This window comes from Zingiber officinale, chromosome 10B (genome assembly GCF_018446385.1).
Source record: "Zingiber officinale cultivar Zhangliang chromosome 10B, Zo_v1.1, whole genome shotgun sequence".
NCBI classification, from domain to species: Eukaryota; Viridiplantae; Streptophyta; class Magnoliopsida; order Zingiberales; family Zingiberaceae; genus Zingiber; species Zingiber officinale.
This window is the reverse complement of record NC_056005.1, coordinates 42,565,300-42,582,996: the sequence shown is the minus strand read 5'-3', so window position 1 is coordinate 42,582,996 and position 17,697 is coordinate 42,565,300. Positions and strand designations below refer to the sequence as shown.

The 17,697-nt window shown below is 41.3% G+C and overlaps 1 protein-coding gene across 1 annotated transcript in view; it reads right to left on the bottom strand.

The window, feature by feature from the left end:
• LOC122029110 (probable E3 ubiquitin-protein ligase HIP1) overlaps positions 1–13,582 on the bottom strand; it is a 28,021-nt gene extending 14,439 nt beyond the window's left edge. The window contains exons 1-4 of the mRNA XM_042588062.1: positions 13,219–13,582; positions 12,553–13,113; positions 12,220–12,473; positions 10,569–10,619 (exon numbers count right to left, since the gene is read on the bottom strand). Of these exons, the coding sequence (XP_042443996.1) occupies positions 10,569–10,619; positions 12,220–12,473; positions 12,553–13,113; positions 13,219–13,582 (1,230 nt within the window). The remainder of the gene's footprint in view (positions 1–10,568; positions 10,620–12,219; positions 12,474–12,552; positions 13,114–13,218) is intronic.
• Positions 13,583–17,697: the final 4,115 nt, after the last annotated feature.

Below are 17,697 nucleotides of genomic sequence, written 5' to 3'. Positions count from 1 at the left end.
CAATGAGCGTGAACCGACCGGCTCTCCTTCTTAGTAGCTGGGCCTCATCCCGATCGGATGGTGTAGCACCCGAGCGGAGAAACTCCATTATGGGTGTCCGCCAGTCGCTCGGAAACGAGAGGCCCTCCATCCGATCGACGTGCGCCACCAAAGATACTTGTTCAATTGGCTGCTGGATGGCGATCAACGTTATTGAGCTTGCGAGTTTGGCTAACTCATCGGCCGCTTGGTTCTCCGCTCGGGGTATCTTCTGGATAATAACCTCTCTGAAGTCGGCCTTGAGTTTCTCGAAGGCTTGAGCGTAAAGCTTGAGCCGAGCGTTGTTGATCTCAAAAGAGCCTGAGAGTTGTTGAGCGGCCAATTGGGAGTCTGAATGCAGCATCACCCGTCCGGCCCCTACATGCTGGGCGGCCTGTAAGCGGGCTATAAGGGCTTCATACTCTGCTTCATTATTCGTAGCTCTATAATCAAGCCGGACGGATAAATGCATTTTTTCCTCTTGGGGAGAAAGCAATAATATACCAATACCGCTCCCGAGCTGAGTGGACGATCCGTCCACAAATATCTTCCACATGGCTTCGGGTTCTGACCTTTGTACTTCGGTGATAAAATCCGCCAAGGACTGCGCCTTTATCGCCGACCGGGGCTGGTATTGAATGTCAAATTCGCTTAATTCCGTTGTCCATTTGATGAGCCGCCCGGCCGCTTCGGGATTCAACAACACTCTTCCCAGTGGGCTGTTCGTCCGGACGATGATAGTGTGAGCCAAGAAATAGGGACAGAGGCGCCGAGCGGCGAGGACCAAAGCAAAAGCCAGTTTCTCGAGCCCAGTGTAGCGACATTCAGCATCTTTTAAAATATGGCTCAGAAAATATACAGGCTCTTCTCCGCTCGTCCTTACTAGTGCCGAACCGAGGGCTTGCTCGGTTGAAGATAAGTAGATACAAAGTGGCTCACCCGCAGCTGGTTTGGCTAGTACCGGAAGAGAATTAAAATATGTCTTCAGATCTTCGAACGCCCGATCGCATTCTTCGTCCCAGTGAAACTTGGTGGCTTTGCGCAAGATTTTGAAAAAAGGCAGGCTCCGATCGGCAGTCTTGGAGATGAATCTGGACAGGGCAGTTATCCGACCGGTCAAGCGCTGCACTTCCCTCAGATTTCTTGGAGGCGGCATATCTTGTAAGGCTTTCACTTTGCTGGGATTTGCTTCGATGCCCCGCTCGGTCACTATGTAACCCAAGAAACGCCCTCCTTTTGCTCCGAACAGGCACTTCTGAGGGTTTAACTTAACGCCATATTTCCGCAGCGTTCGGAAAGTTTCCTCCATATCTTTAAATAGGTCGGCTGCTCGGACGGACTTGATAAGAATGTCATCCACATATACTTCGAGGTTTCGCCCAATCTGCTCCTTGAACACTTTGTTCATCAAGCGCTAATAAGTGACTCCCACGTTCTTCAGTCTGAACGACATCACATTATAGCAATAGGTGCCATCGACTGTGACGAAGCTGACTTTTTCTTGATCTTCCCGGGCGAGCGGCACTTGATGATATCCCTGATAAGCGTCGAGCATGCATATCAACTCGCAGCCAGCCGTAGAGTCCACCAGTTGATCGATCCGGGGCAGGGGATAAAAGTCCTTTGGGCACGCCTTGTTAAGGTCCCGGAAATCGATGCACACTCTCCACTTGTTGTCGGGCTTGGACTATGTGGCCAGCCTCCAGGAGTTTCTCCACCTCCGCTCGGATGATGACATTCTGTTCGGCGCTGAAATCCCTCTTTCTCTGCTTCACTGGCCGAGCGTCCGGTCGGACATGGAGCTCATGCTGCGCTATACTTGGTGAAATTCCGGACAGCTCATGCGTCGACCAGACGAAGACATCATGGTTTCTCTGGAGGCATTGGATCACTTCCTCCTTCTGGCTCGCCTCCAGATCGGACGCGATGAATGTCGTGGCCTCCGATCGGGTCGGGTGAATCTGCACTTCCTCCTTTTCTGCATAAATCAAAGAGGGTGGCTTTTCAGTGATAGCGTTCACCTCGATCCGGGGCGTCTTCCGAGCGGCATTGGCTTCTGCTCGGACCATCTCGACGTAACATCGCCGAGCTGCTAGTTGATCTCCTCGTACTTCTCCCACTTTGTCCTCAACGGGGAACTTGATCTTCTGGTGGAAAGTGAAGACGGCCGCTTGGAATTCACTGAGAGCTGGTCGCCCCAATATGACGTTATATGCCGACGGAGAGTCCACCATGACGAAGTTTGCAGTCTGCGTCCTTCTGAGCGGCTCCTCTCCTAACGAGATAGCCAGTCGGATTTGTCCGACCGGCTGAACTTCGTTGCCCGTAAACCCGTAGAGGGGGGTCGTCATGGGCAGCAGCTTGGCTCGATCGATTTGTAGTTGGTCGAAGGCCTTTTTAAATATGATATTGACCGAGCTTCCTGTGTCAATAAAAACGCGGTGAATAGTGTAATTGGCTATTACCGCTTTGATGAGAAGAGCGTCATCGTGGGGCACTTCAACTCCTTCCAAGTCCTTGGGCCCGAAACTGATTTCGGGTCCGCTCGCCCGTCTTCCTTGCTCGGTTAGAATCACCTCCGGTCGGCCCGCCAGCTATAATGTTGATTTCGCCTCGGGAAGTATTACTTCTATTTTCTTCTTCCCGAGCGGACGGTTGGGACCGCTCCCTAGACATCCGGGGATTCTCACGCCTCGGAGTATGATGTCGATCGGGAGTCGGTTGTTGTCGCCTGTCGGCTATCGTCCGATCGGCTTCACGAGGCCTCTGTCGCCTGTCGGCTGATGGCGATCGACGGCCGCCACTCCGGGGAACGGGGTGAGCGATTAGAGGAAGACTCCGGCAATCTTTGGTGTTATGTGTGTCCGTCCGGTGAAAGGAGCAGAACATTGGGGTCCATTTCTTCTTCGGCTTGGGCTGCGCGACAGCTACCTCTTGCACGTGGGACCTCACATGGGGAGAGCGGACTGCTTCGGCCCTCAGTCCTCTGGGCCGCTGATGAGCAGTGTGAGGCTTCCGCTCGGCAGGGGGAGCCCGCTCGGTTGGGGCTTCCTTTCTTCGGGCCGCTTGGGCTTCCTCCACGTTGATGTATTCGTTGGCCCGGTGTAGCATATGGTCGTAGTCTCGGGGTGGTTTCCGAATGAGCGATCGGAAGAAGTCGCCATCCACCAAGCCTTGTGTGAAGGCATTCATCATGGTTTCCTAGGTGGTCGTTGGAATATCCATAGCCACCCTGTTGAACCGCTGGATATAAGCTTGGAGCGATTCGCGGGCTTCTTGTTTGATGGCAAACAGACTGACACTAGTCTTCTGATAGCGCCTACTGCTTGCGAAGTGGTGGAGGAAAGTCGTTTGGAAGTCTTTGAAACTTAAAATAGATCCGTCCAGCAGTCTCCAAAACCATCGTTGAGCCGATCCAGAGAGGGTGGTGAGGAAAACCCGACACTTTACCCCATCTGTGTATTGATGAAGGGTGGCCATGTTATCAAACTTACCCAAATGATCATCCGGGTCGGTGGTTCCATTGTATTTACCGATCGTTGGAGGCACATAATGCTTGGGCAGAGGGTCTCGTAGAATAGCCTCTGAAAATTGACGGTTGATCCGCTCGGGCGAGGCGTCCGCTCAGGGGGCTTTCCCTTTTTTGTTATCTCGTCTTGGCACTTCATCTGAAGAAGATCCTCATTCACGATTAGTTGCTGCGGCTTCAGGAGAAGTGCGGAATAGGGCCCGATGGAATGCAACTGTGGCCTGCGGTGCTTCCACTCGGCCGCCTGATTCTGATGTTGCTTGCTGCTCTGCCCGATCAGCTTGTGACTTTTGTCTCTGTTCCATAAGCTTGGCGGCTCTTGTCTCGATCAAAGCGTCGAGTTCCTCCGTGGAGAGCATTACCGAGTGCTGTCGTCCAGCTTCGTCCATTGCTTCCGATCGGATGCAGGAGCGTTCCCACAGACGGCGCCAAATTGATCCTGTCCGAAAGTTGAATCAACGGTCGCTGGGCACGTGGCGCTCTCCAGTTGCTGACGTAGATCTTCGACTGGTCGTGTGGAGCTCCGGCGAACCTGCAAAGAAGTCGGGCCGGGAAGGGGTTCCCGGCGATGACCCTCCGACGCTCAAGTCAGGTAGACGAAGAACCAGAAAGTGGCTTCCAGGATCAGAGATTTTATACCTCCGGTGAAGTCTAGTGGCCTTTATATAGAGCCACAGGAACTTGGTGCACATAAACCGAGGTGTACACGTGTCACATCCCATACCGCAGCATGGGCTTGTCAGAAGAGCATGTCTGATTCCATACCGCTACAGTCTGAGCGTCTCCTTGATGGGACAGCAAAACATTCCATCTCACTATACTGAGTACGGTCTGGTCTTTGAACATGCCTGTTGTCAGCAACAGGGGTTACTGAGATGACGTTCACACTGTCCTCTACTCTTTGACTTCCTCTGATCGACTATCAAGCCGCTCGGCCAGAGCATTCGTCTCTGGTCCGGCATATGTGGTCGTCCGTCCGGGAAGATTGAGGGTCGCCCGTCCGCTCGGCTTGTATCGCTTGAAACCCTAGCCGAGCGGACTATCCGCTCGGCCATATGATCTCTTTTCCTTGGAAATTTGGGCTCACGGCCAGCTGGTTACTCTCTCGGGTGGACATTATTGCCTAGTGCTTGGCCTATTCCGCCTGCTCTTCGAGTCCATGGGGTTGACTCCCCTTTGACTGCCGTCCTCCACGTGTCATTGGACTTTCCCTTATGAGGGCCCCCGGTCTTACTACCGGATCACAGGTCATTAACAAGAATAAAGAGAGGATTTGATATTAGAAATATGAATTGTTAACAAGGACAAAAAAAAAATGAAGAGAAGCTATTTCACATCCCCCCAAGTGAAAGATAATGACACCAAATATCAACATATTTTGTAGTACTTTCCCACAACTGATACAAAATAATCATTAAAAACAATGCCAAGAATGCGAAATTACCTACAACAGAATATGAATATGCTAGATTTCAATTAGCAAGGAAAAGAGAAACTAGGGTGAGATACGAGCTATTATTAACACAAATACAGAACATGTTTTATTTACTCATCTCATTTTAGCAAAAGGTTTAGTTCATTCTACCATAAACAAAATGATGTTCAAGTCTGCTTGGGCATTTTAAATAAATTCTTAATGCCTATGAAAGAACCAAATCTAGAGTAAGATGAAGATGATACTCCAGATTAACCTTGATATTTTGAAATTGGACCCACATTAAGATCACAAATTGGATCAAGTGCAAAATTCCATTGACAGGTTATATCTTCAGGTTTCATGCGCATAAAATGACCCAAAAAAGATGCAAATAGGAAGAGACCATATGATGACCTTGTGCACCAAAACATAAGCATATAGAACCTCAAGGCTATTATTATCTAAGAGTTTAATCCAAGTTAGCTGTCATGTCTTGTGCTTATTATCTCTTTCCAAATGTGCTATCTATTAGCTTTCCTATTTAACATCTCTCTGATCTCAAATTTCACACGCTAATTCTACTGTTCTACAGCTCACACAGTCCGCCCTCAGAGTGATGTGTACATACCTCAGAGTGATGTGTACATGCCACTAAGCATTAATGATGTTGTTGAAGCTAAGAGGCTCTGCGCCCAATAAACCCAAACTACAACTATGGTGATCCATATAAATATATAAATTGGTTATTTTATAATAGCTCGAGTTTTTGTAATAAATAGTTAGATAATCAATTTCAACATAGTGTCAAAGTTGGAGGTCTTTCTGGTTCAAATCCTGCTGTATCAAATACAAAAAAGCCTATTTTTGAGTCATAATAGGCGTGAAGGGGCATCTTGAAGCTAAAAGGCATTCTCTTGCCTATTGGTCCCACATGAAGAAGTGCATTGATCCATATAAATATATAAAATGATTTCTTTCCTAATAGATTGAGCTTTCAGAATAAGAGTTTAATTAAAATTTATCAACTCCCACAAGCACTTATCGAATACTCTTCTTAGTTTCTTTCTATTTTATCCCATTATATATAATCTCCTTGAGCACTATCAAGTTTATAAGTTCTCATAATTTACTATGTGAAAAAGATTTGAGGACGCCTCCATCTTTATCCCAACCCTAAGCCTACAACAATGCCTCCCTACTCCATCCCAACTTCCTCCTCAAGGACACTTGGCACAACATCAATTGTTCTCACAAACAAATGGAGAGTCAACTTGTTCGCCTCCGCATGACACACACCTCAATCTTCCTCACAAAGCACTGAAAGTCGTTGCTTTCTTCCTCTCAAATTGATAGGCCACTCTCCTAGATCAAAATCCACTCTGCTTTTCTATCACATGTCTAAAAGATTCTCGAGTGAGAATAAGCAATCTCAAAAAGAACTCACTCTAATTTTGGCAATTTCTTCCATTCTCATGGATTACAATTGATTCCTCATTACTCTATTTTTGGCAATTGATTTCCTAGAGGCTTAAAGGGATGCCTGAGAAATCACTTAGGATCTGATCAGGTACCAATCTTGATCCAACTTGGTTGATCTTTATTCGATGAGACGCTATTAATAAGGAAAAAAACTAAGTGGTTGAAATGAAGAGAAACTTTTGGAGTTTGTGTGGGCCTTTGTATCTGTTGAGCAATTTTAAAACTAAAGTACAAGAACCATGGCATAGGCATCACAATCTTAGATGGTTACAAAACAACAAATAGGGTAGTGTTGCAAAACGAGAATGCTAAGATGAGTGTATAGAATGTGTGGGATACTTATAAAAGAATAATACTCGTCATGAGTATGACTAATTAGGTGTAACTTCAATAGGTCAATATGATATGTACATCAGGAAAGACAAATAATAGACCGTGAATGGGTTCGATTGATTTGAGTTAAATATGCAATGGGGAGGAGGACTAATAAGCAAAATGTTTTAGTTAGCATGCAACTCAAAAGATTTGAATATTACTTGTGATATATCTTGCATAGAATTTGAGAGAGGAATAAAATCATGTGGCAAAGCACACATAATTGAAACTACTAATAAAAAGGGCCAAAACTACGAGATGCCCCCACACTACATTGGATGTGAGACAATTCTCCATTCGGATAACTGCAAATGAAAATTTACCAAAGGGCGTACGTAGGGTTCCGAATTGACAAAATGGCATATGCTACTTTGACATTTACCATAAGGCGTACTCAATTATGTGATCTTCTCATTCTATCCCTCCTGCCAAAATTGACTTTTTCTCTTTCTCTTTTCTTTTTCTCTCTTCTCTTTCCTCTTTCCTCTATCCTATGTATGCAAACTCTTTTCTCTTTTCTCTTTTCTCTCCTCTCTTCTTTTTCTTCTCTTTTTTGCACATGCATAACGAGGGCTTGATATGAAAATCATATCAGGTCCTTAGCATTTAGAGTTTAGTCGATTCATTCAATAACATTTTAACGTCTTCGGATAAGATGAAATAAGTAATGAAGGATACTGTGGGACTCTTTGCAACCTTAATTTACAGGACTTGAAATGGTTGCAATCTAAGATCTCTGAATCGATCAATAGATTTTGACCGAAACTCACTGATTGACCTAGACAGGTTAGATTGGACTCATTTTAGGTCCTATGAATTTCTAAGGTTGCAAGGAGTCCAACGGTGTCCTCCCTTGTTTATTTCGGCTTCTCCGAAGATGTTAAAATGTAATTAAAAAAAATCGGTAAAAAAAACCCACATTGGGCCTAATATGATTCATATCAAGTCCAATGTGGGGTTTTTTGGTTGATTTTTTCTTATTATATTTTAACACTTTTTGAGAAGCCGAAATAAACAATGGAGGATATTGTTGTACTTCTTGCAACTTCATAAATCTACAGGACCTAAAATTGTTACAATCTGAGATTTCTAAGTTTATCTATAGATTTTGATCGAAAGATCTGATTGGATCCATTTCATGTCCTGTAAATTTTTGAGATTGCAAGGAGTCCAACGGTGCCCTCCATTATTTATTTTGGATTTTTTTTGAGGTATTAAAATGTAATAAAAAAATCGACCAAAAATCCCACATTAGGCTTGATTAATCTCCACTGTTTGCTTGGACAAATAGAGATTCATCTGTCTGATGACCAATAGTAAGAGGTCTACCATCATTACAGTGAGAAAGTCACATGTTACATGGAGAAAAGAATATCATCCACAATTATATGCTGCTACACAATCCAATACAGTAGATAAAATGCACAAGAAAAATGTGCCTAATCTCATATAGCTTAACAGGATAACTACTATATATGTGGCTTCTGGTGAGCTAATTATGATATCTTTCTGTTGGTACTCTGTACTTAGCAAGTTGATACAATTTATAAAGCACAAGAGTTTGGAATCAAATAAATCATTTGTCAGGGGATCTAATTGTGATAACAATTCTATCTAAAGATTTTAAATGGCCAAAAGCACTGAAGAACTATACGATAATGCTTTTTGAGGAATTAGTTGACTGATATATTTTAATTAGGCCTAACAAGGGATTTTTGGTCGATTTTTCCTTGTTACATTTTTAACACCTCCAGAGAAGTCGAAATAAACACGGGAGGGCACTGTTTGACTCTTTGCAATCTTAAAAATCCACGAGATCTGAAATGGTTGCAATTTGAGGTAAGTCGATCAATGAGTTTTGATTAAAGCTCACTGATTGACCTAGACAGATCTAATTGGACCCATTTTAGGTCATGTGGATTTTTAAGATTGCAAGGAGTCTAACAGTATCCTCTATTATTTATTTATGCTTCTCTGGAGGTGTTAAAATGTAATAAGTAAAAATCGACAAAAAATCCCACGTTGGGCTTAATATGAACCATATCAGGCACAATGTGGGATTTTTTATCGATTTTTCCATATTATATTTTAACACCTCTGGAGAAGCCGAAATAAAGAGTGTATCGTTGGACTCCTTGTAACCTTATAAATAAATCCACATGACTTGAAATTGTTACAATCTAAGGGTGTGTTTGGTACACGCGTTTTCCATTTTCATTTTCTGGAAAATGCGCATTTTCTAGAAAACAGAAAATGATTTTTTGTCATTTTCTATTTTTCTAAAAAACTGTAGCTATTTTTTTAGAAAACAAGCACGAAAAACGCAAACCAAATACCATTTTTTAGAAAACGCGCGTTTTTCAGAAAATGAAAATGAAAAATACGCGTACCAAACGCACCCTAAGGTCTCTAGGTCAATCAATGTGTTTTGACCAAAATCTACTAATTGACCTAGACAGGTCCGATTGGATCCATTTCAAATCCTATGGATTTCTGAGATTGTAAGGAGTCAAACGGTGCCCTCTATATTTATTTTGGCTTCTCCAGAGATGTTAAAATGCAATAAGAAAAAATCGACAAGAACCCCCACGTTAGGCATGATATAGAATCATATTGTGGGCTTGATATGAAATCATATTAGGTCCAACGTGAGGTTTTTTACCAATTTTTTCTTATTACATTTTAATACCTCCGGAAAAGATGAAATAAACAATGGAGGGCATTGTTGGACTCCTTGCAACCTCAGAAATTCATAAGATCTGAAATGGATCCAATCGGACATGTCTAGGTCAATCAATGAATTTCAGTCAAAACCCACTAATCGACTTAGAGACCTCAGATTGCAACAATTTCAGGTCCCGTGGATTCCTGAGGATGCAAGGAGTTCAACGGTGCCCTCCATTGTTTATTTCAGCTTCTCCAGAGGTATTAAAATATAATAAGAAAAAATCGATAAAAAACCTCACGTTGGGTCTAATATGATTTATATCAGGCCAACATGAGCCTAATATGATTATATATCAGGCCCGTGCAAAGAATCCAATGGTGCCCTCCATTATTTATTTCAATTTTTTCAGAGGTGTTAAAATTTAATAAGGAAAAATTGGCAACTGATCAACCTAGAGACCTCAGATTACAACTATTTCAAGTCCTATAGATTTCTGAGGCTATAAGGAGTTCAATGGTGCCTTCCATTACTTATTTCATTTTATACAGAGGTGTTAAAATGTTATCGAATGAATCAACTAAACCCTAAACACTGAGGGCCTGATATGATTTTCATATCAGACCCATGTTGTGCATGCAAAAAAAAAAGAAGAAAGAGAAGAGAGGAGAGGAAAGAGAAAAGAGTTTGCATGCATTGGAGAGATGAAAGAGGAAAGAGAAGAGAGAGAAAGACAAAAAGTCAATTTTGGCCGGAGGGATAGATGGGAAGATCACATAATTAAGTGTGCCCTTTGGTAAATGTCAAAGTAGTATATGCCTTTTGGTCAATTTGAAAACCTACATGCGCCCTTTGGTAAATTGCCGAAATACAAATCTAGCCAGTGGCATTAGGGTGATATCTTGTGTCCTTTCTTCTAGCATTATGAAATGAAAAAGTTAGCAATATATAAGTATTTAATGATCAATGATCATCTTAAGATATAGTTACTTTTATCAAATAAGCTAGTAGTCAAATAACAGCCAAACTAAAAAGAAAGAATATTCAGTAACTACAACATTCCCAATTACTGTAAAATTACTAACCTCAAGCAGTAAATTATCACCCCAACGGATGCGGTCAAAAACATTCCGAATCTATTATAATGAGAATAATGTCATTCAACACCAACAAGATAAAATGTAAAAAATGCTTTTGTTAAAAAAATGGTGAGAAAGTAGAGTAACTAGAGATGACAATAAACTCTTTCATGCCAAGATCAACTATAAAGAGATCAGTTACATGTACGATTGTGGAATTAACATTCTTCTTAGAAATGAAGATGACAAGATAGTGATATCCTGGTTCCTGGATTTCCCCTTTGCATATAATAAAAATTCAAAACATGCTTTAGATGCTTTAAAGTTTGGCAAGTGCATGTATGTTGAATCTGCTTATACAAACAAAATGAGATAGATCACATAGAAAGTGGAGATCCAATGTTGAGAAGATTTTTATTTTAAAATAACTTATAATCTGCACTTAGGATTTGCTGGATGAGAAAGATATGAAAAGGCAGAAAATATATGGTTTTTCCTAGTAGCAACGTTTTGCATTCCATGTAAAGAAAAATCAATAGTGCCATTCCTGAACCAACGTTCAACAGAAACATTCTTGTAGAGATCAGAAATGAATTTTGCCTGGTGATAAGTTCTGTCGTAAGAATTAGAACAATTTTGGTAGAAAAAACTCAAGATTCACATACCAAAATCCAAGCTAAATAGTAATAACAAGGAAAAACATTTGATGGTTACAAACGGCATAGTATGGATCACTACAAGGAATGATCTTCCAAAATCTTGTTTCACTGAATCATTTAGTGATTTTCTTAGGGTTCTGAACAACTTAGATAAAAAAAAATTACAAGACTGAGAACAAGATGAATTCTAGCACAACTCATATTATGCAACCTAGACCATGCCAAAAGAGGATGTTTCACTAACTCAGCCTTGAGAACTAGATCAATAAAAAGAAACCAAACTTTCAAATAAAGAGACCAGAAGAAAAGATTCTTCCACATAAGAATTGTAAATGCTAGTGCATATCTAATATGTGCCCAATGCTAAAACCTTCAAACTTACAAACATGATTTTGTGAGTTTGGATGCATACACAATTGTCGGCTTCAATAAGCTTAAAGAAAAGAGTTGACAGATTTATTTTTTTAAGGGAAATATTAAAGAAACACTACCACCTGAGTTGACTTCTGAATATGTAAAAATGCTGTCAATTGTACTCAAATTCTCTTAATTCAGAGGACTTGAAGGAGCATTGAAAGATTTCAGCATTGCATGTTAATCTAGTTTTTGAAAAGCATCAAGAAAATCAGTGAAATATGGCAGTGTTAGTCTCAAAAGTCAACACCTTTAGAAACTGGATAACAGATATGTAACATTAACTAATCAAGCATAAAATTCCACTATACTATCAAATCAATTCAACTTTTACTGTCATGGTTATGACACCATACAGTAGCCCAAGTTGAGATGTTCAGCGATGTGAATTCAGAAGACATAACCAGTATATAAATGCAAACAAAAAACATATAATGCTCGTGCATAAAATTGCTTTATACATTATCATACTAAGAATGATTCATGCCAAATTTGAAGGTATGGCAGAAGTAGATCCTGGAACTACTGAGATAATAAACACGAGCCTCACCAATTTTGTTAAAGATGACGGTTGTGTTACATACCCCTGACATTCTGTTTCTCCCTTCTCTTGCAGCTGCAAGAGTCCGTGCTGACAAGGCAATGCCCAAAGCACCACTATTATGCCTATGCAACATATTTAATCTTGTGTGTGGATGCTGATGAACACAGGAAACAGCTCCAGACTGATGACGTCCAACCTCCAGAGATGTGGAAGAATTGTTTTGATGTTGAGGAAGGCTGATGGTCTGGCCTCTGAATTCAAAATCAGAAGAAAAAATGTTCCTACGAATAGTTTCTGATAAGCGGCGTCGATTTTGGTGAGTTAACCAGTTTGTTCCCAATGATTGATGATAAAGACCTAAATTGACGCCAACCTGTGATGCAGGTACCAAAATTGCTGGTTAAAACTGAATTGCCACTGGCTGAATGCCAATTTATTTGAACTCGCATCATATCTGTAGTGCTACTTGAGGGAACAGATACTTGCTCCGAGATATTGATTGGAACATCTAATTGATCCAATTCCACAGCTGAGCCATCGACTGCAACTGCTGGAGAGCCCAAAGAACTACCTACTTCCGTAGCGGAAATTCCACTTTGTGGTAAAGGATACAAGTCCGAAGAAATGACAGGAAGCATACGTAGATTACGTTGCCTATGTGGCCTCAAATTAATGGCCAAATACCCGGAATATAAAGACTGACTAGATGAGGTGGTTGCAGATGATGATTGGACAGGCCAAGGATTATAACAAGTAATATTGTTCTCTAGGGGCCATAGTCCAGGTGCAAAATTATCAGCGTCATTTGCATGGCTGATTTTCACTCGAGTGTTTCGCTGAAAGCTTTCACTGTTTCCAGAAGCACTAACATAAGGATGATCATCAGTAGTCGCACCTCTTGCTAGTTTACTGATTCTCACATTTATTTCTTCTCCTGTATGAATTGAACCTGTTTAACTACAGAGATAAGCCAGATATCCTTTTGCAAGATTGAAAGCACAATGAAGAGAGGAAATAAAATTGAGCAAATTATTATCACCTTCACCGAAGTTACTAGAATGTCCACTTGCCGAGCATTCCCCATCATCTCGTTTGATGTTCTTTCTCTTGTGTGAAGAGCTTTCTGCTATTTTTTGTTTTCCACCATCATAATTGGAAAATAAATCAATAGCACTAACAGAACACCCCCCTAAAGAAGATCCAGATAAGGAGACATGCTGACACGGTGATGGAGCCTGATTACTTGGTCCTGAATGAAGTTGTGTTTCCAGAAACTGCCTACTCATTTCAACATGCTCTGTAGGGGGTTCATTAAAGTCAAGAAACTGAGATGATGGTTGTCTATTATTGACAATATTGATGCTGGTCTCAGCGTTATCAGTTTCAAATGGAAGAGTATTCATTGCCTCATATCTATTATCTGCTATACTTGGTCCACCTACTCTATTACATGAAGCAGAAGACATCCAACCACTTTCAAGTTTTGTTTCACTTCGACTGCAATGATTTAGTGAGGACGTTCTAGACTTAAGACCAAGTGGACCCCAGAAATTCAAGTTGGGATTTTCTTGGGTAGCAACATTTTCGCATGAGATGGTTTCACTAGATGATAGTGGATTGCGAGGTAAGTCCTGGTTCTCTACTGAAAGAGTGAGGTCATTTCAAAGCATTTGTTGATCCATGACAGAAGTGCCTGAACTAGAAGGCTGATCTATTCCAAAAATGTCAGAGAAGGGTGTGAAAGTACTCATTTGCCTTCCCTTACAGCCCTGGCAAATTGGACTAATGTGATCCTTGGAACTACAAATCCCATAGCACAATTCAGCAATTATATAAATAGACATAAATGGACAGATAGAAGAAAGACAGCCTTCATTGGTAGAGCAAACTTCAAGTTGTTAAGAAGAATAAAAAATAACAGTCAGCAAGATAAATATATAAATCTTTGAACAAAATGAAACAATGATTTGAACAAAATGAAGATCATATTTAACAAAACTACTTCCCATGGTGTCTTTTTGACACCTATTTGCCCATGTAAAACAGAATCTAGAAGGCAATTATTCAAAACTCCACATACTATTAGTCTATGATGACAACTACTCTCAAGTACAAGGAGCATTTGGAGGGGATACTCAAATAATCAGAAAAAGTAGCATACAAGATGTCATTCTACATGTGAAAGTTCCATAAATCCACATTCCTTTGCTATTGGTTTCTTGTATGAAGCAATCTAGCATCTTCAAGATACAGCCAGTAAGAACAAAAAATAAAAAAATCATTATGCATACTTTTAGAAAATTATCACATGCTATCAATTGTCAAGAAAAATAGGGTAAATTGCAATTAGTAATCACAAATACAAGAGACAGCATTTAGACATCACATCCCGAACTCAACAGTTTTACATGGGATGGACTTGGAGGAAAGAAATTATCCTTGAGTAAGATTTATCAAATCAACTAAAATCTGAAAGGCAGACTAAAGTAAATTTTGTCTATTTTGAATGTAGAACCTCAGAACCTTGGTTAAACTTACATAAGATCACTGAAACCTAAAAATATTAAAATTAAGGAAAAGAACGAACCTAGTATGTCTTTCAGCTCAAATTTGGTCAGTTGTATGAAAAATGTTTATGTAAATTTCAAAGTCTACCTAGGATCTAGTATTTCAAGATTCTACATAAACATGGGAACATTAATTCTTAGCTCGAGCTAATGCCAAATTTCAAATGACCAGAATTTATGTCAAAATATCTATCATCCTTGTGATTCATCAAGCTTCCATAGAATAAAAAATGTCAAACAATTAAAGATAGAGGGAAGACAACTTTTGGCTTTGAAATTCTTTAGAAAAAAATGAATTAATAAATGGCTATGTAGTTCAATGTGACAAACATTTGCGATCGCTATGATGTTTTCTTTAATCATATATCAAAATAATGAATTATATTAAACATTCATATTTATATGTTAAAGATCTGTTTATCAATCTAGTAAGCTTATTTTTACAGTGAATGAGGTAATTCCTGCACCAACCATCCATATGTAAGAGCTAAGAATACTAACAAAGCTCTGTTAATTCTACAAATTATGTCACATTCATTCCCAATATAAAATTTGTTCTACATGTCCACATGAGAGTTACATTCTATTAGATTCTGCCTTTTGAATTTTAATCCATCAAGACTTTGATTTTCCATTGTTCAATTGAGTGTTTGTTTTTAATTTTATAAACAAATTACCCAAATACCTCCAATCAAGTGCATTAGAACCCTAGTTATTTAAGGCATGAAGTGCCCAAAAGCGCATATGTGTTGTGAGGCCTGAGGCACTAGGCACTAGGCACAAAGTGAGGTGCACGCCTTATCGAAGTAAGACATTTTTGGTATAAATTTTTACAATTCAAACATATATAGTAAATTTCTATCAAAATATTTCACTAATAAAATCATGCAAAAAAATATGTTAATTAAAAGCATGGGCTAATTTTAAATCTATATATCTATCTATATATATTAAATTAATGTGTCAATTTTATTAAAGTTTAATAAAGTTTACTTAAATTATCCCTACGCTCGTTAGAAGTTGATTAGAAGTTGATTGAAATTATTTACTTACGTTTTACTTAATTAAAAACTTGTTACGTGCTGCTCGCGACTGCGGTGCTCACGTGAAGCCTCCGCTGCGAAGGCTAGGCTCACGCGACTCTTTCTCCGCGACCGTGGGGCACATGAGAAGACTCTGCCGCAGTTGTGGTGCTCAAGTGAAGCCTCTGTTGTGACCACTGGGCTCACGTGACAAGTCCTCCATGGCTATGAGGCTCGCGTGAAGACTCTACTGTGGCCGCAGGGGTTGCGCAACACATCTACAGCGGTTGCGAGGCTCATGCGATGCTTCCATTGCGACTGTGGGGCTCGCACGATGCCTCCAGGGCCACCTCGAGGCTCTTGCGACGTGCGATGCCTTCGCGGCCGCCGTGAGGGTTGGACTTCAATCGAACGTGTAACGCCCCGGCCCGGGCGGGCCCCACCCGAACCGAACCGGGAACGCTACCTGAATTGCCCATCGGGTTGATGACTAGCTCCACAGACCACCGGAGGTCCTTTCAGCGTGCTTTGTCCTCACTCGCACGCACCCTGGAAAACTTCCCAGGAGGTCACCCATCCTCAGATTTCTCCAAGCCAAGCACGCTTAACTTTGGAGTTCTTTAAGTTTGGGCTTCCGAAAAGGAAGGTGCACCTTGGTGATATGGATAGTACCATCTAACCTTTTAAGTCATATTTAACCAGAATCTCAGAACCGGGGTATTACAATCACCCCCACTTAAAGACACAACATCCTCGTTGTGTAACCACAAATCACACCACAAACAAATCCCAGAATCTCCCTCGCTAGGTGGTGCCCTGGGTGCTCCTACCACAGGCGCACTCACGGTCGCAAGGTCGCTCTGATACCATCTGTAACGCCCCGGCTCGGGCGGGCCCCACCCGAACCGAACCGGGAACGCTACCTGAATTGCCCATCGGGTTGATGACTAGCTCCACAGACCACCGGAGGTCCTTTCAGCGTGCTTTGTCCTCACTCGCACGCACCCTGGAAAACTTCCCAGGAGGTCACCCATCCTCAGATTTCTCCAAGCCAAGCACGCTTAACTTTGGAGTTCTTAAGTTTGGGCTTCCGAAAAGGAAGGTGCACCTTGGTGATATGGATAGTACCATCTAACCTTTAAGCCATACTTAACCAGAATCTTTAGAACCGGGGTATTACAGAACGAGCAAAATCGCTCCTTACGTGTGATTATCGCGTCTCAAAGGCATGCGCTTAAGCGTGCTTCTTTGAACACTACGCCTAGGTTACTACCCAGCCACAAATGGCGCACCTGGGCACAGGCAGGCACAAATGGCACGCCTTTCACAACTATGATTAGAACAAATCATGAAAAGGAAATTTTAACTTAAAAGTGAATTTAGGGCTCCAATGGTGGCCTCATTTTATAGAAAATCAATGAGGTGGTGCCCTCTGCTATATAGTTTTACTCACACCACCCTCCGCTGCAAGGCGTCCTTAGGTCAGCATTTGGTTGCTTAATAGAGAGTAGACTGAGGCATTTGGAGAGTCAGTCATCATGTTCCTATAGCAGCCATCGCTTTGATGGAATTGTAACAAACATCATTGGCCTACTATGAAAGATGACAGTGTGTTGTTCCACCTCTTGCAATAGAGATTGTCACTCTAGCAAGGGCAACAACAACCTTCATAGAACAGGGCACAAGTCCATAGATGAAAACAAAGGACACTAGAAGATTTTGTTAGTGCAATCCCCTAAGTGGTCGTGTTTGAGTGCATGTAAGTTAGGTTTTTGTCTGAGTTCTAATGTGAGTGTGGAGTTTGCAAGGACTTGATAATATGCATCTAAAGTTGGCATACCTTGTGGTTTGACGTGCTTGAATTGTGCTGTTGATTTGGAACACCAAATTAGTTCAACTGAAGGCTCAAGAGGTCCGTTGGAATTAAGA